General features: G+C 40.4%; 2 protein-coding genes across 3 annotated transcripts in view; both read right to left on the bottom strand.

The window, feature by feature from the left end:
• Nucleotides 1-391: 391 nt before the first annotated feature.
• Nucleotides 392-12,203, bottom strand: dusp4 (dual specificity phosphatase 4). Its single transcript, XM_041058184.1, has 5 exons — nucleotides 12,094-12,203; nucleotides 8,858-10,681; nucleotides 7,309-7,436; nucleotides 4,803-5,022; nucleotides 392-2,745 (listed from the first exon to the last, which is right to left on the bottom strand). The coding sequence occupies exons 2-5, from the start codon at nucleotides 9,225-9,227 to the stop codon at nucleotides 2,357-2,359; spliced, it is 1,107 nt and encodes a 368-aa protein (XP_040914118.1). The 5' UTR covers nucleotides 9,228-10,681; nucleotides 12,094-12,203; the 3' UTR covers nucleotides 392-2,356.
• LOC121195027 (cytochrome P450 26B1-like) overlaps nucleotides 12,156-26,649 on the bottom strand; it is a 35,131-nt gene continuing 20,637 nt past the window's right edge. The window contains exon 12 of one of the 2 annotated variants that reach the window (XM_041058181.1): nucleotides 12,156-12,325. In XM_041058181.1, coding sequence (XP_040914115.1) covers nucleotides 12,276-12,325 — 50 coding nt within the window. In that variant the 3' untranslated portion in view covers nucleotides 12,156-12,275. The remainder of the gene's footprint in view (nucleotides 12,326-26,649) is intronic. The other variant, XM_041058183.1, reaches the window with a different exon arrangement.

Below are 26,649 nucleotides of genomic sequence, written 5' to 3'. Positions count from 1 at the left end.
AAAAGGTTCAGGTTTTCTTTGAAACCCTGTGTGTGTGTGTGTGTGTCTGTGTGTGTGTGTGTGTGTGTGTGTGTGTGTGTGTGTGTGTGTGTGTGTGTGTGTGTGTGTGTAGGCGTAGGTGTGTATGTGTGTCTTTCTGCCTGCGTGTTTTGTGCATACGTCAGGACTCTGGTATAAAAGCAACCATGGTGGGACTTTGTGCCTTTGGATGTCTAGCACAGAGTGTAGAATTTAGCCCAGTCAAAAGCAGAAGCATTACAAACATTGTCTCAGATTGTGATATTAAGAAGATAAGACGTGACGTTAGAGTGTGACGTCCTAAAAACTCACTGCTAGTCTTGTTTTTTTGTGAAATGGATTGTAAGTGCTATGGAGAGAACTGAAGACAGTCTTCAAAAACAGAGAAGGGTTATGGTTATCGTGTTGTACAAATACATACTGAATGAAATAAATATTTGGGACAGCTTCTTGTTATTGGATTATGGCCTCAAAGGCCAAAGCTTAAAATCCTTCGTTAACTTGTGTCATGAGGAACAACGCTGAGGGTCCCTAATGGTTGGTAAGTAAGAATATAAAAGGACCCACATTTAGATGCCCTGGCTTTAAAAATCTAGGGCAGATCTGTGAAAACATCAGAAGACATATATCTTAGAGAGAGTATTGCAATCTAATTTGCTCAAATTAAAAATGTCAGGGTTTCCATTTTAAATGATTAGGACCTCAAAATGGTTGCAGGAAAATTTCTGTAATGTGTTTAAAATAACCTGAGTTCTTCACAAATGCAATTTTTGTCTAGTAGTCATTATTTTTTTCTTTAACATCTAAAGTAGATAGTGAGTGTGTGTGTGTCTGTGTGTGAGTAAAGATGAAAAGAAGCTTTTGCTCTTTTGACATTGTGGAATAAGAGTCGGTGCTGAAATGCTGAGATTTTTTTTTTGACTAACATTCAGCCATCTGCCTTCTAGCAGCTGAGAAAAAAGTTGTCCCCGGCAAATCCAGAGACATCTAAATCCATGGAATACCTTTATGTACAAGGCACAAACATCTTAAGGGACCATTTGCTGGTGGTGCACATTTTAGCCCATTACCTAAAAAATAAAAATTTTCCAAAGCAACCAATGGGAGCCAGTGTTTTCAGTTCATTTGAGTACGCTATGAAAATAAACTTACAGGAAAGGACCAAAACCAGTGTCTTTAAAGTTACCTATGTTTTGGAAAATGGTCAACAGTAAAGAATAAATTACTTATAATGAGTTAAAAGATACAATGCTACCAGCATGGTCCTTTAAGGGGCTGTCTTCCAGGGCCAATGTGCTCTAAAATTTGCCCTCTGATCTAAAAGGAAAATCCAGTAAAAGACATTGAAAATGTCCCCGGACAAAGATGCATTTTCTCACAACTTTTTCTTTCAGCCCTTTCATCCAAAACAATTTTTTTTTTCCTTGACATAGCAAAGGGAGTTTCCTACAGTGTGTATATCAGGGGCTTGCAGAAGGGGTTTCCCAGTCCATTTACAAGGGTGGACGGGGTAAAGATGAGAGGCAGAGATGAGAAGAGGAGGACGAGGAGGAAAGGAGGGAGGAATATAAAAGGATGAAAAGGAGATGAGAGCAGGAGGGGGAAGGTGTGGGGCGAGAGACAGAGAGAGGAAGAGGACGTATGAAAGACAGGAAGCTCCGGTCGGACTGCCGGCAGAGCACCTGTCACTGAAGAGGCTCCTGCTTTCTATCACCGTCTCCTCCCCTCTTTTTTCCATCCATCTCTTTTGTCTGGGAACAGGAGGGACACCCAAAGGGGAAAGAGCGGGTGCTTAAAATTCCTCCTTCCTTCCTGTGTCCATCTCCTCTCCTAAAGACCTGTCGTCTCCATAGCAACAGACCCTGTCTTCATACTGAGCTTATTCAGTTGGTAGTCATGAATGTGTGTGTGTGAGGCAAAGAGAGAAAAAGAGAGTGTATGCCTCTCTGTGTCAGTGTGTGTGTCAGTGTGTCTCTGTGCATGTTGTTGTTATTTTTTGTCAAGGAAGAGGGAGTATCTCCAGTAAACATCAGTCCAACACTCCATCTGAACTCATTCACTGAAACAAGTTTTGAAAGCCAGTTCATTTTTGGTCAGTTTGAATAAATCTTGTGTTAAAATGGAAGGAGCGTTGGCTGGTTTCTAAACTTTAAAAAGTTTTTTTTTTTGTTTCCGGTCTTTGAGTTTCGAATCAGGCACCATGACGCTTCTCACCTCCCTGCCCTGGAAGCATGTACATACTGCAGCGGTCAGAAAGACTGACAGCTCTCCCAGCCAATGCCAGCCCAGTCTGTGCTCAGATAGTTTGTCGGGGGGGAAAGCTGCGATTGGCTGCCCATCAGCAGCCGGGTGAGGTTGTGATTGGGCTGTGGTGAAGGTAGGCGGGGTTCACCACAGAGACTGGGAAGTTGAAAATGAACGGAGAGGTGGGCGTGGCCGTTGTTGAGGTGGTGGTTGTTGACGACTTGGGTCCGAGCAGTGGGCTCGCCGTGGCAGCTGCTTCAGCAGCGCAAGAGGTGGCGAGGAGTTGTGACTCGAACTGCAGCAGCTGGCCCATGAAGCTGAAGTTCGGGGAGATGATGCTGCGGCGCCGGCGCACAAACTCAAAGGCCTCGTCCAAACGCACACGCTTTCTCTTCATCAGGTAGGCCAGGCAGATGGTGGCTGAGCGGGAGATGCCTGCTTGACAGTGGACCAGCACTCGCCCACTGGAGTCCCGTACTGAATCTGAGAAGTGAGAGGGGTGAGAGGTCAAAGGTCAGAAGTTTCCATGGACAATATAGACAAAACTGCAAAACTAAAAATCTCTGTAATTACAACATCTATTGAATGGCACAACATATTGTACAGAAATTCATGGTCCCCAGAGGATGTACCTTCATGACTCTGGTGATCCCTTGACTTTTGCTGAACTAAGATGGTGAACATGGTAAATATTGCACTTGCTAAACATCAGCGTGTTAACATTGTCTCAGTGTTAGCAGATATTAGCGTTAGATCATTAGCATTCTTTTTTTTGTTTTTTTGTTTTGTTGTTGTAATTATGCCATAAGCTCACTTTCCATCGTGGACAATGAAGGCGAACTGAATGTTTTCCTGTTTATTTTATCTCTAAGCAAAAGGGCTGCAAACATGTTCGTAGCTGTTCATTCAGGTAAGGTTTTCATTCAGGCTCTGGTGGCACCAAGTCAACACTTAAGTGCTGTGATCTGTAAAAGATTCAAAGAAACTATCATCCTAAATGTACATTTGCTGTATTTTAAACACAACAGATGTACAGTAACGCTTTGCCTAAAACTTTCACTTCCTCTCCTCCACATTGTCATGTCTTCCTTCCCCTCTCTGTGCAGGCCAATTGGTAGCTAACCTCAAAGTGAGAAAGCAGCAAAAGCAAATCACATTTAACTGAAACATGCAAGTGCAAAGAAAAAAATGAGTCATCAGCCCCTCTTTCACATTCCCTATCCAGTCCTATTTTTGTCTCTTCCTCTTTCAGTATGTTTAGATTCAGGCTTTTACTTTGTTACTGTGAATAACCAGATTTCGGTAATAGCTTGATTGAAGCGTTTACAGTAACTCAATTTTCTGAACATCCTTAGTTTGCATGATTAGTTGGACAGTACTGGTAATGTCCTGGAGCATGTGTGGCGGCCTGCAGGAAATTAGAAGCACACAATATAAAGAAGATAAATGGAGGGCCTTCATTTATTGTTTTTTCATGTTGATGAATGTAATCTAATTTTCCACCACTGCTGGCCATGCTAATGTTTGAACATAAAATGACTGTTTTGAACCCGGTTCACTTTATGACCCTCCTGGCACATGAGCAGAATTACACAAGATCGAAGAACGTTTTCTGCCATTTCTGCCATTTCACGCACAGATGCGTGATTGCACGCAGCCACCTCCCCCATCTCTCACTCTGTGTCTCACGCTGCTTTTCAGATGTCTATAGTTTTTCTCTCTCAGTCTGTTTCCTTCACACACACACAGATTTCAGGTAACTCCACCACAGTGTCTCTTCACCCGGTAACAGTGGATGAGTCAGACTCTGGTCCCACAGCAGCTAACTATGACGCATACCAGCACTCACACACACACACACACACACACACACACACACACACACACACACACACACACACACACACACACACACACACACACACACACACATCAGAGCACGAACATACACTCACAACACGGAACAGACACACACAATGTCTACACACAGCATGGATATGCAAAGGAAAAGCAAAGCTCACACTTGCCTACATTATATACACAAACACACCTCTGAACTCATGCTGCCGGAAAATGATTGATTGGAATATTTTACCATTTCAAACACAACCATCAGTTTTCTTCCTACAGTGTATTACGTCATTTTGTTCTGTAACAGATTAATTTGATTAGATTTTGTTGTAATTCTCAGACTCCAGACAAAAAGTGATGTGCTTTATATTTGTCGGTTTGAGATTAACAGAAGAAGAGAACTGTTTAGTTAACATGAGCAATGATGAGCCACTATGGCTGAAACTCAAATCTGCATCAGGGAAAGGACATCACAGCCCCACCAAATACCAAATACCAAATATTAGTAGTTTTATAGTAAATTGAATATCTTATACTTGTGATATTATGACCTAAAAATTATGTGACCTAAAAACAAACCCCACAAAGCAAAAAACATGCTGCAGCCTGAAGGAGGCTCATTTTATTTGTGGTTTTCCACCATGGGATAACCACAAATAAACGCACATCACACACGCTTACTCACTGACCTATGAACTCAATGGCCTCCAGGAACCAGCAGCTGATGTCTTCTTTATGGTTGTCCTCCACAGGGATACATTTGTACTGGTACACCCCCTCGAAGTGGTTGGGACAGTCAGCTGATACGTTCAGCAAGGCGGAGATTCCTATGGCGTCCAAAACCTCCTTCTTTGAGGCGTGGAGGGCACTGCCAAGGTAGAGGAACGGGAGGATCTCGACTGGCCCGCCCTAGATAAGGGACAGATGGGAGGATGATGATTACTAAATTATTTCTTTATTAGTCAGCCATGAAGAGATAGATTTACTGTTCTGAGGCGGCGGTTTGTTCATGATTCATTCAGTCAGTCATTAAGTAAGTCCTCATTCACTGAGTCGTTCCGTAAAGACACATCTCCTGACCCAATCAGCTTTGGAGAGCAATGCTGGCGAGAATTTACTTAAAAGAAAAGCAGCTTACACGATAAGACAAAGAATTCTCTGTGTCAGTGATCAGCAGAGGCCAGATGACTTCAGCATAAGCATGACCTCGCTTAAATATTTTGTTAATCACATTAGCGACACTTATCATCAGACAGGGGTAGCTTATTATCTGTGTAATTAATGCAGAGTCATTTGATACGGGCCATTTAGTTTCTGTCTCAAGCCAAGACATTTCCACATATGGAAACACACCCCACTGTAGGAGCTGAGCTTCTTGATCAACTGAGCAGTGTGAACGAGTTCCAGCTCCATTATTTAATGGAAATATCAGCACGTTTTTGACGTATTTGTATGCACAAGAAATTCCATGAGGAAGCCTTGTAATTTCTCTGTGATCAGACTTTATGGTGGAAATAAACAAGTCGTCAGAGAAAAATATGCTCCACGGCACCGTTTCCTCAGGAAGTCACTCCTACTTAATAACTTACTTAAATCACTAACACGGCACTGACCGAGTAAATGAAGGAGCATGACACATACATCCTGGAAAAGGTGTCTGAAGGAACATAAAACACGTCCTAGAAAGGACATGTGTTTGTCCTTTCTAGAAAGGACAAACTTCTTTCTAGTTTGCTGGGTATTGGTTCAAACTATTGCTTACACCAGACCACCATCAGCACTGCCCTCACCCTGCACAATCATAAACATAAACCTAAAAAATGCATATTGTCTTTCTTATGAATACAAATAGTTTATTGTGTCCTGACTCACTTCCTGTAGTATATTACTGAAATAATATATTTTCATTGCACACATAATTATTAAATATTATAGTCCATACTACATGATGAGCAAAAATCTCACACTGTTTACATAATGCTATTTTGTTTATGTTGACCCAAATCTCAGCCCTTGTTCTAATATAAGCATGAAAGCGTTGTTTTCCCCTTTCACTGGGTCTGAGAGGTCAGGCTGTTGGCGGTCTATACCGGTAGTGAAACTTATTGACGAGGGCTGTGTCTGTTTATGTCACTGCCGCTGACGACCTCGGTACTGACACAGTGTCAGGAAATGGTCGATACTGCTAAGAGATGTAATGTGAGGAAGGTGGGGGGGCTGCGGGGGAGCGTGGAGGGCGAAAGGGGAAAAGTACAAGAGAGACACTCAGCCAGCTTTTACCCATTCCATCATATCAGCACTGCAACAGGAAGCTACAGTGTTCCTTGAATTAAAACTCCACTTGACAGTGTGGCTGAGACTATCAAGCATTTTTCTTAGAGAACATACAGAGGCTGAATTGTCTGTCTCTCTCTCCTCACGCATTCTGGGGAAATTTAACCCAAACCGCATGTGACTTTTAAGAATTGCATAAAATCTGCAGGCTCAAGCAGCAGATCACTGACCAACAAAACACGGCGACCCAAGTCACAGGGAGAGGTGAACTTTCCTAAGACAAAGAACTAATTTAAACAACAAGTGGATTTTCAGGAAATGTTCCCATCAGTTCTGGCTGATTTTGCCAGCATGGCCAAGAGACTGAAGAAACAAGTTTGTGAATTACACATTCACTGGTTTAAATTCCCAGACAGGATGGGAAGTGTGGTTTACTGAACGTGGGAAAGTGAGAGACAGTTCTGTTGAGCAGCGCAAATAACCTCCAGTGTTTGCACTCAGGAGCTCAAAGTGTCAGTGAATGAAACTGAAGGTGACTTTAAATTGATCATTTGGCTGATGGGACACTTATACATTTAAATATTCATAAAGGTTTATAATTTTAATCATTTATTTATCAAGAGTAAATAAAATAACCTAAGAAGCTGCTTGCTTTTTCATGCTTTTAATCTAAAAAAGCTAATTCAAGACACCGTTTATTGGTCTGGTGACTTGTGATAGATGATTATTTTATGAATGAAAAGACTCATTATTTGCAGTTTTAAAAATCGGCTGCACAGACTCAGAAGCTGCTTACACATGACCTACATTAGTTTGACACTGGTTGATGTTATTTGTGCTTTTTAAAACCTAACAAAAAGAATGTGGGTAAAGTGTGAGTTCAGGTGGGTCTGCCCTCGTCTGTCTTGTGTTGTGCTTTACCTGGTCATGGTGTGGCGTCCCACAAGATGAGCAGGCAGAGTCGATGCTGGATTGGCTGGTGAGGGATGGTAAGGATTTGGTCTTTAAACAAAACTCTGGGTATTCTGTGAAAAACCTGTCATATCCACCTGGAAAGTGAAAATAAAAGACGTCATCGTCAAATAATCAAATAGGGTGCATCATATATGCATATGCATCATATGTTTTGGTTGAGGGAAAAGGAGTTCAGTACATGTAATGATGATGTACATCAGTACATTAAAAACAATGTTACAGTAAAGCATGTGAGATTTAATTCAGTACAAAGGACCACAGACAGGAACATTACAGAAACAGACACTTTATGTTTGGCATCATGCACAAAACACACCACTGAAACATACTTGAGGAAAAAAATGGCGGCCCACATTAACATTCCCACATCTCCACCAGGATTTTCTCCTCTGCATCCACTGAGTCTGACATAAAGTCTATTAAACTGACCCCTGACCTACTCTGTCCTGTGTCTACTGCTGTGGATTTGGAAACAATTTCATCATCCCTTTGCTTTTTTTTTTATACATCTGCGGGCTGACCAGTGCTCTCTCTGCACCTCAGGGATCAAATCAGATTAACTGGGAAATGTCTTTATAAGCTACATACATACACTCCTGTGCTTCAAGGCGCCTGCGTCATTAGGATGCACAAAAAAGAATGCGCCACAGCTTGGAGCTTGCAGCAGCTTTGGTTTTCAGATTTCCTGCAGTCTAAATATAGTCTGGCGGGTGAATCGAGTGTTGATTTTAGATTTTACCACTTCCCATCTATGATTTAGCAGAGACGGACTCTTTCTGAAATGATCATGAGTGTCCTGTAGGTCCCTCTGGTTAGAAGTGGCTTCTACGCAGCATCAGCATTACCTCATTCACTCAGCTCACGGCCATTGGTCTGTGTGTGAATGTGTGTAGCTGTGAGTGACTGAGTGTGTGTATTGTGAAAGAAAAAAATAAATAAATTTGAAAAGGAAATTTGCATAAAAATAGAGCAGGCACAGTCAGCAGGATATTTCAATCTCTGGTTTAGGTTTATAGGCTAATCAGCAGCTGCCATTTAAATGAATAAATAAATAAATAAAAATATTCAGCATCTTTTGGAAGCAATACAATAATATCGATTATGTTGGTTGAAAAATAAAATGAGCCACACATGACCCACATAGCTTGGTGGCATATGCATAGAAACGAGACTATTAATAAAATCTGGGGCTATTATTATTATCACCATGATTATATCATTATTATATCATCATTGTAAAGGCTTATTTTAAAAAAGGCATTTTTAGCATTAAGTAGTATAGGTAGTAATATTAGAGACTAAATTAGAGACTAAACAAACCAAATATAGAGTTATAATGAGGGCTGGTGATTCCCAATCTAAAGTCATGATTTTAAAATTTACACTTGTAAATTGCATTATTATAATTTTTAGACCTCCTTACTGTATCTGTATTTGTGACAGGCAGCAGTTGACCCATATAAAGGCTAAACGTAATGATGAAGCACATATTTACCTTTCAGCAGGTATATGTGTGTACCGGAGGAGTCCCTGCACAGCGCGTTGAGCACCAGGGTGACCGTGCTGTCCTCCTTCACCGTGTCGGAGTCCGGCGTCCTCTCGTCATATAACACCACGGCGGAGTACATCCCGGAGCGGAGGCGCCCGCGGACCTCCTCGTCCCCGGCCAGTATCTGGTCCAGGCTCAGCACGGAGCCCTTAGCTCTGCGGCGCACGATGGTGTTGCAGCGGGCGTTGACTGCGCCGCGGATGTGCCCCGCGCTGAAGGCGAGGAAGGAGCGGCAGTCCAGCAGCAGGCACTTGGCGCTGTCGTCCTTCAGGAGCCGCTTCAGCACCGTGCAGTCCATCTCGCACAGCTCCTCCATCGCACGTCGTTTCAGGCTGCGCGTGTTAAAGCTTCACTGTCGCTGATATCTCTATCTTTCTGAGCCCACACCAACACTCCAAACCTGGAGAAGGCGCACGGATCCTGCGGTGGATTCCCTTTGCGCCTCTCCTCTATCCGCGCATTATCTCGCGCATTGTAACCGCACTACTCTTTACGCACAGTCCGGTCACCTCTTTCTTTCCACCTTTCTCTCTGAGCGTTTCTCCTCAGGACTGTTTCTCTTTTTTCCCTTTTTTTATGAATGGGTGGATCGCGTCACGGCGGAGGTGACGTCAACCGATAGCAGCCTATCACAGAGCGTCCAGTTTCCCGTCCCATTTCCTCCTCTGCCGTTCATTCATAAAAAAAAAAAAAGCCAGACATCAATGAAACGAGTGGAGATGTGGATGGAGATTAGACTCCATGAGGCGTATAGTGTGGTTCGGCATGCCTTAACCACCTCATGACCACACACTTGAATCATTATCAGTAGTTTCTTATGGTAACAGAAAGGAGTTTCACGGATTTTGAATGACCAATTTTCAGACCCAGTTTCGAAACCAGAATAATTAAAAAAAAAAAAAAAAAAGCCAGAGCCCAGTGTGTGATTACTCATTAGCTTTTGACCTTTGTTTTAAATGTTTGCAGAGGAACATGTCATTGACATATTAGAGCTGCTCAAATAAGGTTTTTATTCATATTTTATGGTATTTTACCTTAATTTAAGTCTTTAAAGCTGCATAAAAATATTTTCACATTAAAAGTGAATTTGTTTGAATTTGCTGAAACTACTGAGAATTAAAATGCAATGGTTCTTTTAGCTTCTTTGAGGTTTATTGGGTTGTGTTCATTCCCATAAATGTACTGTATTTTCAGTCTCACCACTCTGATTAGAGCCACCCCCATTTCCAGTGAAATTAACTCTCACAAACTAACTATACGTCACCTGCACCCAGCACCAAAGGGCAAACAGAAGGTTAGCAAAACTACACTTGTGAAGAAAGACAAGCATTGCAGCTTAAGTAGCCTACCAGATATTTCTCTCAGCATTGTTGGAAACAAAAACAAAACAAGAATTCCATATTTCTTTCAAACATTACCATTTTAAATAACTTCTCCTGTAGATAATTTGAGTCTGATTGTGGTGTAATGTGCCAAGAAATGTAGCCTACTGGACTACAGGTGGGCGTGCTTACGTATGTGAGCACACGTACATAAATCTGCGCGTGTATACGTCTGAGTGTACATCTGTGTGTGTGGGTGTGTAATCCTACAAGCGGAAATGTAATTTGCATCTTCTATCGCACAGCATTAGTGAGCTTGCTCAGGTATTTGCATGTTGATCTCATTTCCATGGTTACGAGGGGAAAGAGAGCAGCACGGCAGCAGATGAGAGGAGGAATAAGCAGACACCCTGACACAGACTGCTTGCAAAACAGGCAGACGCTCCAGCTGAAAGAGACATGCAGATAAACAGACTATAAAAACAGATCATTTAATATTGTATCATTCTCAGATACATTTTGTTATGAGCGGATTTGTTTGGGGAAACTCAGCGTATGAGCAGACAATACGTGTGCACACGGATCTGTGTTTGTTAGGCTTTTGTTCACACGCCTTTATGCTCAACTCTGAAATGTTGTATGTCTGAATTACTTTCAATGAATAATCCAAGATGTAACTCATGTGATTCAGGTATGATCTGACAGTAATGTTAAAATGATACTTAGAGGTAAGCAGAAGATCAGAACCAGAAGCTGTTTGTTTCCAACCAGCTTAGACTCATGGGAAATTCTATAGTATTTATGTCACATCTTCCGTCTGACATGGTAAAAAAAAAAAAAAAAAGAAAACAGAAAAAAAAGAAACGCAACTCAGTAGTAAGCAAATGCCAAACCTCAAGACAGGAGACAGGAAATGTAGCAGACAGCTCATGGCTATATGAGAACAAAACAAATTTGTAGGCATTTTTGGTGAAAACTGAAGTATATTTTTCAGTATAATGCAAAATGATTTTCATTTAATACATTTAGATGCAGTATCTATCCTCAGTTTCAAGGGGACATTCCAATTTTGTATTTTAGCACTACAATAAAGTTGGGAGACTTGCAAGAGACAGATTACAAAAAAAAAAAAAAAATATTCAGAATTTATCCAGCAAAGGCCCAGAAATCCAGACTTTTAGTCCCTAGTATGGATCAAACTCCAAAAACAGATCCTGCATTTTCCATATTACAACTCAAAAGAAACTGTCAGTAGACCATCCCTTTCCTGTAAAATCAGTGTAGTGATTTTACACATGATACACAAAGGACAAAGCAACATAATAAGGTGTTTAGCAAAGACAGAGCATCTTCAGCGATTCTTGCCATAGAGTCTCCAAACTCTCTGGAGCTCTCCTGGATTGAAGACTGTTCTTCCAAAGTAAACGTCCCTACTCAGTGTTCTGATAATGGTGGTGGAGAGCACCATCTAACTTGTTGGTCAGAATTATCTCGGGTGTTCAAATCATACAGGAAAATAGTGACTCAAAAAAGTTCTACGGTGAGCCAAAATGTGTGTGTATATACAGTATATGTATGTGAATGTGTGTGTGCTGTTGAAGATGTGTGACAGTAGCACTGCAGTAAAAATAAGTCATGAATGAAAGGACCTTGAACGTTAGGACAGAGAGGTGAGAGAGGGTGAGATGGAAGACAAGACAGTGACAGGCAGAGGAAGAGGAGGAAGAGATGAAGGATTATGGGGGTGGGGGGATGAGTGGTGGCTGACTGAGTAAGAAAAAAGGGATGATTTCTTGTGCTGGATTGCAGCCTTTAGAGCCCCATATTAACACACACACACCACTCTGCATTACTACCAACCTCAAACAATGCTTCACGCAGGCGGGATGGTGCTGCTGCCGTAGCAACAAGGGAGAGGTGTGTGAGGGCGGAGACAGCAGGCAGGGGGGCTGCGAGGGGATTGGATGGGAAGAGACTCTGCGCTGATGTCATCCCTCTCTCTCTCCCTCCCTCCCTCCTTGTGCTCTCCCCTATCCATCCATTCATCCCCTAACATCCCTCACCAGCATGTCGTCATCCGTCAATACAGTGGCTGAGCGAGAGAGAGAGAGGGAGGGGGGAATTTTTCGTGTATGTCAGTGATGGTAAAAATCTCTCTCCCTCCTTTTTTTTTTACTTCACTCTTCTCTCTTATCATCTCTCTGTCTCTTTTGCTGACCTCCTTCACCCTCATTATCCTCTTTCCCTATAATGTTGTCAATTTTTATTTTTGTTTATTTACGGGCACTGTCCATATTACTGTATACAATTGCAGTATACATACATTTACATAGCTCCCCAACAGTTAAGCACATTGAGCTGTAATATAAAGGGAATATTAATGTGAATAAAAAGAATATGGATTACACAGGATATTATGATGCTACATAATCATACGAACTTAATATAAACATACAACACCAAAGCATACTGTACAATACATTCAGTTGAGCAGCAGATAAAAAAGCGGCAGCAAAGCAAAGTGGCAGCTGACAACAAGATGACTACTCAGACAGACTGACAGAAAGGTGACGACAGCAAAGAGCACTTCATGGCTGTGGCTCAGCTGATAAAGCAGGTTTGTCTATCACAGAGGTGGTGGTTCTGTTCATGCCTCCTCCTGTCCACATGCCAAAGTGTCCTTGAGCAAGACACTGAACACCGATTGCTCCCAGTGGCTTTAGTATAAAGGCTGTAGATAAATGCACTCCATGTGCTGTTTATACTAACAGACCATTTTCATTTCTTTAAAGGAGCAGTTCAGCATTTTGGGAAATACATTTATTCGCTCTCCCCCTGACACTGTCTACACAGAAGGAGCAGGAGTATATCTGTTCAGTCAGATGTGTGTGAGACGGATGAGTGAAAAACGCCTAACGTAAGAGTTAGATGCAAAGACTGATACCATTCGCATGTCTGTGACCCCAGAAAGCCAGGAGCTTGTTAGCTTAGCACTGCTAGCCTGGTACTGTCCAAAGGTTAAAACATCTGCCCAGAACAGGACCTTTAAAGCTCACTAAATACCATGTTATATCTCATTTGTCAACTTGTCTAAGCAAGGCTGTCTCATGGCTCTAGCTTCATATTTGGACATTTGGATTGGAAGTGATCTTCTGTTCTAACCTGTTGTAAGAAAGCAAATGAGTTTCCAAAATATTGAACTACTCCTTTAAATGAATGGTATGCAGTGTAACTGTAGTATGTACGCAATGGTAGTCCACAAAGTAGGATCATGAAAACACCGACATACCATAAAAAACAACACACGGAGATGTGTATGAGTGTGTGTATGTGTGTGTGTGTGTGTATGAAGCATGTGTATACACACTCTAAATCTGTCCCGCTCTATAATCCCATAATCCAGTGGTTAAGCCTTGACTGAGTGCCGCTACGTTTTCATGAATGAGTTTGTGTCATCTGTCATGTGTTTATGTGAGTGTGTTGACGAGAGAGAGAGAGTTACGTGAGTGAAAGGAAAAAAAGGAAAACAAATATATGACAGAAAAAAAGAGAGGAGACAGAGATGCTGTGAGGACAGAGAGGAGAGAAAAATAAACAGATTAATATTTCCTCATGTTGCATATGTTGATGCTCCTACAACACAAAGATGAGTTGTTGTGGACAAGGGCGTTAACTTCTCCACTGGGATGATCATATCACAAAGATGATCATTTTCTGCTCTTTAGGTGAAATAAAGACTATAATAATCCAACAAAAACACATCACCATCTCAGTGGCAGTGAGCAGACTTTTGTTTCTGCCACCCAGAGCATTACAAAACAGAAAAAAGTGAAATAGAAATCTGCCTTTCAAGAAACAACGTCCCAGTTACTCAGGATGAGGGGTAATTGAGAAATCAATGATTTTGAGATTTGAGTCAGATGAGTCAAACACAAGCCCTGTGTTGTGATCCTCAAACTTTTTGGCTTGAGACCTTTTAAAACAAGGCAATGTGTTCACATAAGAAAATTTGAACATTGGAGCAGAGTCTGATAAAGAACATTTTGTGTAGTAGAAATGTTTCATTTTTACTGCTCTCTTGTCCTGTTAATCATTTCTCAAACCCAGAGATTTATCTTGCACCCATCTGTGGAGGTTTCAACCTGTTGGTTGGAAACCACTGTTACTGTTTATGTGATGAGAGAAATGTATTAGAGAAATGAATGTGGTGGTGTTACCCAGCTTGGATTCCTACTTTTTTTTTTTTTTTTTTTTTTTTTTTTTTAAAGTTCTTTAGCAACGTTCAGATTTTTTGTGTTGTTCTAGCTGTTTTGACATCTACTGTGTTTATGTTAGTAGATGATGACAGGTGTTACTTTGTTTTCTGACAACTTTAAAATGGACTTTCGGGGCAACGTCATGTTTGCCTAGACCTGTGTGTTGAGACTATGTGGGTTAATGAGTAACAAAAGCTAACGGGTCACCTGCTGCTTATTTCGGTGGATGAACTTACAAAACACACACACAAATGCAAGGTCACTGAATCCCTTCTTGTCTAGCCCTCAAATGCTAACCAGCTGAACCGGAGGCTGCGGACACACTGCCTGCACACACCCCCGTGCCTTATTGCCTGTTTACTCCCTCTCATCATTGTGAATGTGAATTGTAAGCTCTTTATTTGGTCACTGTGTTACCTGCTTCCTCTTAAGCCAAGTGCAAACACTTCACTATTTGATAATCCATGACTTCTGACATGAATGAGCTGCAGCTGGTGGAAAATGACATTTTACTTTTCAGTTGTAACCGTTATTTAACTAGGAAAGTCGATAAAGAACAAATTTACCAACAATGATATTGCAAGTTGGGAAATTGGGAAAAACAAACAAAAAAGAAACAATGGGATAGACTATAATATGACAATGGAAAATGAAACAGTAGTGTTAAAAGTAGTGTCTCCGAACCTTTAGTAATGTGCTGGTAGGTGGATCTTACTTTGGACAGAGCCAGGCTGACTGTTTCCAGTCTTTATGTTAAGCTAACAGTCTGCTGGCCGAGGCTTCACATTTAACAAACAGATGAGAAAAATATCAATCTTTTCATCAAACTCTCCTCAAGAAGGCGAATAAACATTTCCCACAATGTTAAACCGTTCTTCTTCCACAAATGTTTTTATGTCTGCAGTGCTACAAGCTCCTAGTACTGTGAAAAATGCACATAAACATCTATTATGTCCACAGAAATCAATGAGAAAAATAAAATAATAAAGGTTTCCAGAGGGCACAACAGACCAACAAAGCAGTCTACTACAAAATTTTCATTACATAAAGCACATCTTTGCTTGTCATAGAGGACAGCTTTGACAGCGGCATGACATTTTCAACCCAAACTGTGGAAAATAAACCTAAAGTAAAAGTGGTATAACATCAGTGTGAATCACCTCTCCCCTGCCTCCATCTCTGTTTCTTTCTCTGTCACACATTCACAAAAAAAAGACATTTATTCATCATTCAAATCTCACTGTGTATTTTGAATAGTCAAAGCAGCACAGGATGAAACGGTGAGATCATATTCAAAGCTATTCATATTTTACTCAAACATCTGTAACCCGGGGGCATGAGTGCAACCAAACATTCCTGTTACTCCTACAACGTTCGAACTTCTCAAACTACACTGCTAATACAAATATTGTTTTAGTTAATGAGAACAGAAGAGAATTCATGATCATAGCCCGGAGGAAGCTAAGGTTTTTAAAGTACCTTCCTGTCATAAATACTGTCTCCCAGCTTGGGCACAAGTCCAGACTGCTTATTGGGTTTTTTTTGTTTGTTTTGTTTTTATAAATATTTTGCAGTCTGGGCAATGTCTACAGGCTGGTGTTGAGGGGTTTACAGACAGCTTGGATGTCAAAGAGAAAGGTGAAGGTAAGCAGTCATCATATTTGGATGATGTGATGACATAAAACAGTGCTCAGCAGTAGTTTGCGTCACTTACTGTTAACATTATAAGTTATGGTTGGGTCACACCAGACACTGGCACAGCAAAATTCATTTGTATTCCTTTGTGAAAAATGTGGCCCTGCTGCAGCATAGGTTAGCACTAGTCAGTCACAATAGCCATCTCTCTCTTTATTTTTTCTCCATACAGGGTCCATTACTATTCCTTGGCATTTTGGTCTTTGAACTGTACGTCATGCCATGTGATAAAGAGTTTTTGCAAATAAAAGTTCACCAAAGTTAATCTCTACTGTATAAAATATGCACAAATCTTCTTAAAACCATTTAATTTTTTCCCATTAAAAAAAAAACCCAAACATTATTAGCATCAGCGGCACAGCTCCTCTCAGTTTTTGTGAACGAATGACTATGGATGAAGACTACCAGGAGGATTATCTGCGGGTCAAACACAGGCAGGACTAAAGCACAACTTGTGTGAATGAGTGTGTCTGTCTGCCATGTGGTAGCACAAGCAGAACAGACACAGGGATTAAAGACAGGAAACAGGCTGCCGTTGAAACCCTTTTCCATATCTGTACACGAAAACACACATGCACTGCTTTGTTAGTCACCTATACATTGAATTTGTGAATCTGGATTCAAAAATAGAACATTTTACTGTTGCTAACATGCACCGAAACAGTCACAGACACACACAGAAACCTGGCGCCGCACTCTCTCCATCGTTTTATGTGGTAGAGGTGCATCTGACCTGACACACACGTTGACGTCATCAATCTGTCATGTTTTTTTGTTTGAGAAACTGTGACAGAGCCAGGAACTGTGGTTACTAAGGCAACGAACGGGCAAATATGACTGGTGACGACAGGTATAGACAGACAAACATAAGTGTGCACACGCAGATACACACACACACACACACAATACTCTCACAGCCCTCATGTATATATTCAAAAAGGCAAACCATACTAAACTCACGCTGACCTGTGTCTTGCTGTTTTTCTGTTCATTTTCCCAGAAAGCTACATGAGGGGCAGCTGATCGGTGAAAAGGGGGTATAAGGGATGGACGAGGGGGGAAGAGGAAGACAGGAGATGAGTGGGGGAGGAACGACAGGAAGCGGAGTGTCCTTGTTAATGTGACATGGTCACATTTAAGTGATTGAATTTCCTCTCTCCCTCATCGTGTGTGTGTGTGTGTGAATGTATAGCCATGAGTCAATTGCCCAATTGCTTGACAGCCAACATGGCTTGAATTACACAACACACGACTGAAACATTTGCCTCCTCACCCCCTCTGTGCCTGTGAGAGGCACAAAATGAAACTCAGGGCTCGAGGTGTTATCACAGTCTTCCACAAGGCTGCTGAATCATATTATGCACCGTGTGTTGCAACATTTGACAAGCTCTCTCTTCCTGCTCGCCTCCTGCTCTCATGTCGTACTCAACTGTAACAATATACAAAAGAGAAATCAAGATTAACTCTAAGATGTGCAATGTCAAACTTTCACTTAAACCTTGTGAAGCTTCATGGAGGTGCCTGAACCGTAAAAGCATTTACATGTTTAATTTACTAAAATTTACTTAGTGAGTTGAATGTTTTGTCTCTTATCATTTGGATTACTTTACTTAAATTAAGGTAATTTATAAGTTTGACCATTTCTCTTTGGTAACTGGATAACAGATTAATCATCTTTTGTCCATACATAAATAAGAAGTGCACAGAAACATTATCATGTCAGAAGATCAACTAAGAGATCTGTTGTTGTAGCTTTGAACATGTTGTTCTTGTTTTCTAGCAGTGGAATCCAGCTGACTTTAATAGATCACTGCTAGTTCTTAAATAGCACTGGGCTGATAACATTAAAACACATTCATTTAATTCAGTAGAATTAATTAATTCCAGTAGACATTAGTAAAACTGCTAGAATATTTCAGTTCTGTTCTTTTAAAAAATGACTGAGGTTATTCCCTGAAAAGCACACGTGTCATTGTATAATGTTGCCTAAAGAAAAACCAGCTCACAGTCATGTGTGAACCTGCTAACAGTAGCCTGCTGCTGCCAGCGCTAACCTGCCAGCTGCTGTCTGCAGACATATGGTGGGTCAAACAAAGATCAACACAATTTCTACTCAGATTTCTTCCAAATAAATACAAGATCTGCAAACTGGAAAAGGTGTTTACATTAGATGCTCATCAGAAAATTTAAGATCTATCCAAGAACTATCTTGTTTATTTTAATTTGAACAATGAATATCTCCATCTATGTTGGATGCTCACTAAGTTTTAATAATGGTTTTGTTTCCACATTTAAAAAATCCTGCCTAGTACAACTTCAGCTGGTGTAAGGCAGGTTGAAGCACTGGACTCATAGTTGGAAGATTACAAGTTTGAATCCGAGGAACGATAAAAATACTGAGAAGCAGCCGGAGGCGAGAGCTGCACTCTCATGACTCTAATGCTAGCATTTTATTTTTAATTCTATGAATCAGTGTTGCAGCACATACTGCCTTCTTCAGGATAGAAAAAAAACCCACAACAGTGCATAGGGCAGGTGATTCAAATATATATATTGGAATGACATTTCCATCCCAACTAACACCCCAGCCTCTATGTGGGTTACTCTAAAAAAACATACACATCTTCAAACTTCCTATAAAAATGTGTTTTGTTTCAGTGGTGTCAGTTGGAGAAAGCAAATTTATCATATCTTCATAATGTTCCACTATGTTTTCAGTGATTTAGCTTTTTCTTCACATAAAATGTCTTTGTCTATGATGCACTTTGTGTTCCTCTATTGCTTAAAACTATTTTCTCTGTCTTTTTAGCCATGCACGCAGTGCATCTGTGGCATCTGTGTATATATGCCAATGTTTTCTGTGTATTGCTGTTTACTGTTATCTCATATGTTATATTTTTGATGTGCAAATACATAAATACATTTTGTACATGCTGGTTTACTCTTGGTCACTCTATCAGTTATTCATATGATTTGTGGTTTTTTAACCTGAAGAAAGATACTAATTCATAGAATCACACCAAAAAAAAAAAAAGAAGCGTGACATCAATATTCTCATCTATCAAAAGTTCAGCATTTTCCAAAACGTCACACTATTCCTATAAACTTGAATGACTTGAACTTTACTGTGAAAGAGCATACTGTACATGTGGAGTCAATGGTTCCTCACTAAATAAAGGTCAAGTTGCTATTTGCTGTCACAGGTTACAGCTATGTCACGTTATCCTGAAATCACATTCTCATTGTGTCTAATGCAAGTGTACACTGTCCTCTTTTCTGCTATAATAACTTCCAACCAGACCACTAAATATCATTATATTTCAGATGTGAGGGTCGAGTCACATTTACTGGACCTCTCAGCTAATCTCATTGTGTTGTGGCTGATCTGACATGATATTTTGCTCTTTTAAAGCACACTGCATTATCTACATTGACTTTACCATGGATACCCATTGTCTGTTTTTGCTGCAAGCAATACAGCCCATGCCCTTTGCTTTAACACACACTCTATAAATAACCGCTCCTTGGTAAAGAGCGACTTTTAGACAACATTTACAGAAGAGTTGAGCTGTTAGATACAGGATGTTATATAATTTTGGGGGCGGACCAAATTCTGGGAACCAAAGATAGTTTGAGTGGTTTTACTTTTTAAACAGGACTGTATTATCCACATCAAATATGTCCCACTAACCAGAGCCCATTCTCACTGCAGGCAAAATGCCTCCCCCCTCAAAATGTTTCCCATGAATTATGCCTGAAGTCTGTCACACATTCATCTCAGCATTGCGCTTTAATGGCAGAGAGACTTCCAGTTGCCAGGAAACACTTATAACACAATAATATTTTGGGCCACATGTATCATTTGTTGTCTCCTGCTGGGAATATTACCCGTCTTCACTGTACTCAAAACTCACTTTGTTTATCACATTCAGGAAGACACTATAGTGGGCAGTCTCTTAATACCTTATAACATCTTCAGATCATGAAAGCATCTCAACCCCAGGAGGAGGATAAAATACTGGAAAGTTTGCTGGGACTGACAGTCCAACTCCTACTCAGTCCATCAGCCAAACACCGAGCCCATTCTTCAGTTTCTAAGGAAATGTGTTTTCTTTTTTTGGCATTGAAGTGTCGGGTCTGAGAGAGTTTCGCTGTAGCTCCCCATGTTCTAATTGCTGTTATCTTCTCTAATTGTGCAAAGACAAACATCTCCTCCTACACTCCCACTGAACTGAAAGAACACTCATCATTGTGACGGCTGACGGGAATCAGGAAAACTTATTTTATTTATTTAAATGTTTATCGGATACCTAATTTTGGTTATAACTGAACCCACATTTACAGCAATCAGTCCCAGTCCTATCATTATCATAATCCATCATCCAACAAAAACCAACAAAAAAACAAAAACCAAAAGCAAAGGTTGCCCATTTTCCACGTATTTCTTACTACAAAATACAAATATTGACACAATTTAAATGTATTACATCAAATATATTTCCTTTCCTTCTAGGACTTTCTCCAATCACTGCCACTTATCTTCTCTGAATCTATTTAAATGTACACACTTAACCCTTCTGGTTATCACTACAGCATGCTTACATAATCCCATGCCTATATACTACTGCTAAATCATCCCCACAGTTCACCCATATAGTCACTCATCTCTGCTGTGAATGCCTTTTCTCCTATATGGGAGGTCATCAGCTGTGTTCATTCCATGGGTTTAAAATCAGGCAAGAAAGAAGGAAAGCTCTGAGGGCAAAGATTGCAGCATACTGAAAGTGATGCATGACCATGAGCAAAAACTCTGCTTCTGAATGCTATTAAATTACATTAAATATAAAACTCATACCATATGAGTTTTAGTTCTTTGAGTTACCTGAACTGACCTGCTTGAATGCCAGTTTGGTTGTTTACTTACACGAATGAACAGCTAAGTTCACTGTGTATATGGTCAGGAGTGAAAGCAGCACAATTGGAAAAGTGGCCTGACCTCTTAATTCAAACTATGTGAGCACAGCTAGAGCTGTAAAAGAAACAGGCCTGCTATTGTTGTCTCTACATCTTAGCGTGTTGGGCAGCCAGCTTTCCTAACAGCGGAGGATAAACATACTTTTCACAGAGCTCTGTAAACACCAAGCAAACAGCACAGATTGAGGGTAAGAATGCAGTGTTTCTGGATGCTGGCCTGCTCGGGCTGCTTGTTCACTGTGTCTCTGCACAAGTGTGTATGATAGGGACTAAACAAGATTTATGATTTCTTTTTTTCTTTTTTTTGCAGAGTGGAGGTTGGTTCCAAGCTGACAGCTTAACAGTCTTAAGACAAGAGGTCTGTGACACACAATATGTGTTAAATGAGAAAAATCAGCTCCCAATATTTGAGTTATGTTTGAATAACCTTACTTTGCTGAGCATAAACAGGTGCTGAGTCCCATTAAGTGAACATATAGCACCACCCTAAAGGACAGATAAGGCTGCTATTATTCTATAGTTTTCTTGCTGTCAAATCCAATGACAAGAAACCAGCATTGTATTTTTATTAATACTTTTCAGCTTCCCTGCCCTTGTTTGTGGCGCTCAGCTCCAAGTCTATTGGTTCCTACTTAAGACATAAATCTTTAAAAACAAGTACTTCAATTTTCTTGAAATTATGAAAAATAAAAACAATTGCAATGGGTAAGCTTTTAAGAATCTGAGAAGCAGCTCAGATTAATAGCTATTAGTGAGCTCAGTCCAAAATACAGCTGTTAAATGTCAGCATTTAGATTTTTATTCTGGCTGAACTTTTCATTTAACTTCCCTTCTCCTCCTTCCCTGCATAACACACCTTCTTTCCTCTCCTCTGACCTCTCCCCTCATCTCATTCCTTCCATCCATCCTCCCTCTCATTGCCTTTCCCCTCCTGTTCCACCTCTTCTTCTTGTTCTTCTTCTTTTTCCCATTACCCTGGCAGCTAAAAACAGGTCAAGTGTTGTTCCGTGATGTTGAAATTAATGACTGCAGTCCCGAAGAGAGGACGGGGGGGGGGGGGGGGGGGGGGGGGTTGAGAGACTGAGGGGAGCGATACTGTATGAGAGACAGAAGAGGAGGAAGAGTGGTTATGAGTGTTTTAAAAGACAGAGTGAGAGTATGTCAATGAGAGAGGGAGGAGGGAGTTTGGAGAGGGACACGCTTACTCAACTGTACTCCCAACCACTCATCTACCTCCCCTGTTTCCTCTCCATTTCTCTGATTACAATTGCAACATAATGGAACAACACTTGATTTTAATTTTGAAATTATAATGAGAGTCACAAGAGGATGACAGCTAGTCCAGAAATAGGCTTTCTGCGCAGTAAGCTGTTGAGTTATTTCTGTGTCAGGAGCACCCGGGTGACGATAAGGTATTTAAGAGGACTAAAAGAAGCAGCTGCATTTGCTTTACTTAACCTAAACGATTGCTGTGGGTTTATTTTTTACTTGTGATGTGAGTAGGATTGGAAGGGATGCAATGTATTCTGAATCAAGGACATTAGAGATTTTCATTTACAGTTATTCATCCTCATTTTTAAGAAAGTTATGCATGCTAAACTGTTAAACTAAGAACATCAGTATGTTTGCATGCTGACTTTAGCATTCAGCTCAAAGCAGCGCTTTACCTCTACAGCCTCACAGAGCTGCTGGCATGGCTGTAAACTCTTAGTCAATGCATTTTTAGTTTAAATAAAATAAACAGATAACTTCCTTTATAAATATATATGTGTGTGTGTGTATATATATATATATATATATATATATATGGCCCTTCTCATTAACCCTAACCCCTAACCCTCTTATTACAGAAATTAACATAGGCCATAGACAAAATCAGTGTCATTACCCCAACAGCTACAGTTCAAATTCACAAAGCTAAATTCTCACATGAAGGCTTTCACTCTCTGATTTCATCATGGCTGTCAACCAAGGACATCACTATAGATTCTGAGTTGAGTCTGCACAAGCATCAACTTCCTCGACAAGTCACAGGAGGTTCATTAATATTCTATTGAGCTGAGCGACCTGAAACTCAGCTGATGTCACAAGGTAACCGACCACGAGCTGACCACTTCTCAGCTTCTATCAGAGACGTTTGCATTGGAGGATACAAGCCCACTTACTGCAACAAATTATTATATACTTCTATCTGGCGGAGTGCTCTGCTCCCGAAAGCTCCCCGGTGAATCTGAGCAGCAGCGTGCAGCTCGGCAGCAGAGGGAAGATAAATGAGACAATTAAACAGTGCTTGATGGCACCTCAGTGACTAATGGCTTTTCCTTCCTGCCTGTCTGAGCAGAGACAAACACAGTAGTAAGCAGCAAGGAGTGTGTGTGCTTCGTTGTCAGGCACATGCTTGTGTGTTTACGTGAGTGCATGTTTGTGTCTGAGTTTTGTTGCAGGTATTCAGTTGCTTGATAGTCAAACAAAACAATGAGACCATAAAGTCTGTGGCTGTACAGTTTTGTGAATGATCTATGGAGCAATGCATAGGAGGGGCTACAAATGCTAAACCACACTGCTCTAATGTAAGCTGCAAATGTTAACTGTGCTCTAACTCACTCACAACCTACAGTAGTAACAGCCAAAGATTTCCTTAACTAACTTCAGTATCTGGCGGGGTTACTGGTTGCATTACAAAAAGGCCTGATTTGGACTGGAATATCTGCTGTTTAGCTTTCCTCAACTGTAAAGAAACTGGCCCTGGATGCTATTAAGGCCAACATTAACAGCTCCATCGTGCTCTTAGTTGGATATGAGAAAGTTTACACTGCATAAACCCCAGCGAAACTTGTTACCTGGGTAATCTCATCTCAAGACCTACCTGATTTCTTTCCCTGTTTTAATTCATTCAATAATTACTTACTTGTCTTGTCTACTATCTGTATGTGTCCCAGCATGTGTGTCTGGCAGTTGTAGGGGTCGGGTTTTCTTGCCTTTACTTCCTGTTGTATACCCTGGTTGACAGGCTAACAGTCCACTGGGAGTGGACAGATAGGACAGTTATGTGGTAATTAGCTCTGCTCATTAAAACTGACCTCAGGCTTTGTTCTGCCATCTGGATACACTGTCCTACCTCCTGTTAGACGTGTGTGTGTGTGTGTGTGTGTGTCAGTGTATGAGAGTGATTTTTTTTCTCATGATGCTGGATGTAAAAATGACCTCACTTGTAGCATTTGGTTTATATCTCCCTTTCATCTGCATCTATTGATCTGTCCCGTCATAAAACATCAGCTGGCAGACATATTGGAAATCCTCTGTCCTTGGAAAACAAGAAGACACAATAGAAGGTTTAAGCATTACTTAACTTTCACCTTGTTTGCCTCAGCATTACAAATTCAGCCACAAAAATTCACATTTTAATTTTAATGGTATGAACTGAGAATATGATTTTACCTCATGCATCAGTCACTTAGGAGTCTCTTAGTTACGTGTATTAAAAACACAATGAGCTGTGCTGAATGAATGATCATGTGCACATAATGAGCTCCACTTACATCTAAACAAGCTCCATTTGGTTGTAATCCAAACGTATGAAAGACAGAAAAAAAGAATATGTCAACTCTGCTCATCACATTCTTGAAATACATTAATTTTACATTCACAAGAGCAAATTCACTAGAGCATTGTTTGCGGGGACACAGTCAGGTGACTTTTAAATTATGTTTTAAAATGTGAAGGAGGATCACACATAGTTTATTTAGAGTGGAATGTAGCAAATGTGCTGCACTAAATGCTGATCTGTCCATCAGCTGACTTAACAAAGATCTTCAGTTGAATTCCTGCAACAGGAAACGTGTCCCAATAAAATAAATGTTTTATACGCAAAGTGTGCAGAAACAGAAATCCAGTAGTCATCGGGATTAGGACCATATTCTGCATGTTTTAGACAATTAACCTATTTGAGTTTGAAGTTTGAAGTTTTATGAGGATTGATGTCTCCCTTTACATCTAACGGACACATATGGACATAGCCTCCAACTTGTCGTCCAACCCTCAGCAAGATCGCCAATAAGAAAACTTCCAAAAATATCCAACTACCACTTTAACAACCTTGCACTCAACTGCAATACCACACTTATGTAACCTTGACATCATTTCACATAACGTTCACCTCTTCATTTCAACTTCAACAAAAGTTTAAATTTTCAACCATTCAGCCATGAATTCAGACCAGCTGCTGCCCGTAAGGAAGGAAGAAAGAAACCCAATCTGAAACTTACAGTATACTTTGGAAAATAACACGCATTAAAGTTTATGTGATTTTTAGATAAAGAGCTAAAACACGGAAACACGGAAGCATGGTACTTCAAATGTTTAGTCTGCCAGTGTCCTCTCGGTGCTTTAAACTAGATCAGAAGAGAAAAACGACAAAAAAGAAAATTAAATGGCTCTAAAAAGTAAATGACATGAAAAATAAAATAAATGCAACAGAGTCGTGTGTCCTTGTGCATAAGAGGAGTCAGAGTAAGTTGCTCTCGCCTGCTGTAAATTGTTGTGAGTGGGAGCATCAGCTAATGGACAAGTGTGGGGAGAGCAGTGAGTCATACCACTCTGTTCACAAGAACCCCATTTTCTGCCAGATCCTGGGTGATTTATGTCTGCAAATGTCTGTGTGTGTGAGAGGGAGAGAGAGAGAGAGAAACTGAGACAATGGAGGGAGAGAAGTAAGAAATATGCATGTCTGCAGCATAGTTCAGTGTGTATAGGAGGAAGTATAGATGTGTGTGTGTGAGCGAGAGCAGCAAAGAGAACAGTAGGTTTGTTGAGCAGCTCTCTGTAAAACAAAAGCGTCTCTCTAAGACACGTGCGTTTAGCTGATTATGCAGACTGCAGACAACAATAACAGCATAGCTCACATTTTATACATGTTACACACTCCAGGATTTATTTATAATGTAGCTGAACATGTACCAGTTCAGACTGAAGATAACTTTATTTTAAAAAAAAGAAGAAAAAAATATACAAAAGACTGCTGCCTGGATACGTTAAAGACTATATAAAATACAGCATTAATATATTATATATTGTATGTGTTCACTGTAATTTATAGTATAATTATTAACATATGTATTTCTTGTCTATTTGCATTTTATTTTTCATTTTACTATAGTTTAATTGGGTTTTATTGGAGAATAATTTTTTTCTTTTAGCTACAACGTGGGTGAAAGCAACTAGAGAACTTGTCATTTTATTGTTTTTAACTTGTCGTTTTATTTTAGCTCCTCATACTTTGTCACTACAATGGCAGTGGTTTCCAACCATTTTGGCTTGACACCTTAAAATGATATTTCACTTGTGACCCCTCATGACTTGTCCAGGACATGAGCAGTTCAACCAAAGAGGGATTTTTCTGTCAAAAAGTGTCATTTTGAAGGACGTTATGAGGCCTGAAGAGGTGGAAGCGTTTCAAAAGAAAAACACATAAATGAAAGAAAAGTCTGAAAAG

This window comes from Toxotes jaculatrix, chromosome 16 (genome assembly GCF_017976425.1).
Source record: "Toxotes jaculatrix isolate fToxJac2 chromosome 16, fToxJac2.pri, whole genome shotgun sequence".
In the NCBI taxonomy this organism is placed as follows: Eukaryota; Metazoa; Chordata; class Actinopteri; family Toxotidae; genus Toxotes; species Toxotes jaculatrix.
The sequence above is the reverse complement of the archived record's forward strand: the minus strand, read 5'-3'. Positions and strand labels throughout refer to the sequence as shown.

Coding starts and splice junctions, on each gene's coding strand:
- dusp4 (XM_041058184.1), bottom strand. CDS start 9,227: ATGGAGGAGCTGTGCGAGATGGACTGCACGGTGCTGAAGCGGCTCCTG. Junction 7,437..8,857: donor ACACATATACCTGCTGAAAG/GTAAATATGTGC, acceptor TTCACTTTCCAG/GTGGATATGACAGGTTTTTC. Junction 5,023..7,308: donor GGACGCCACACCATGACCAG/GTAAAGCACAAC, acceptor TCCCTTATCTAG/GGCGGGCCAGTCGAGATCCT.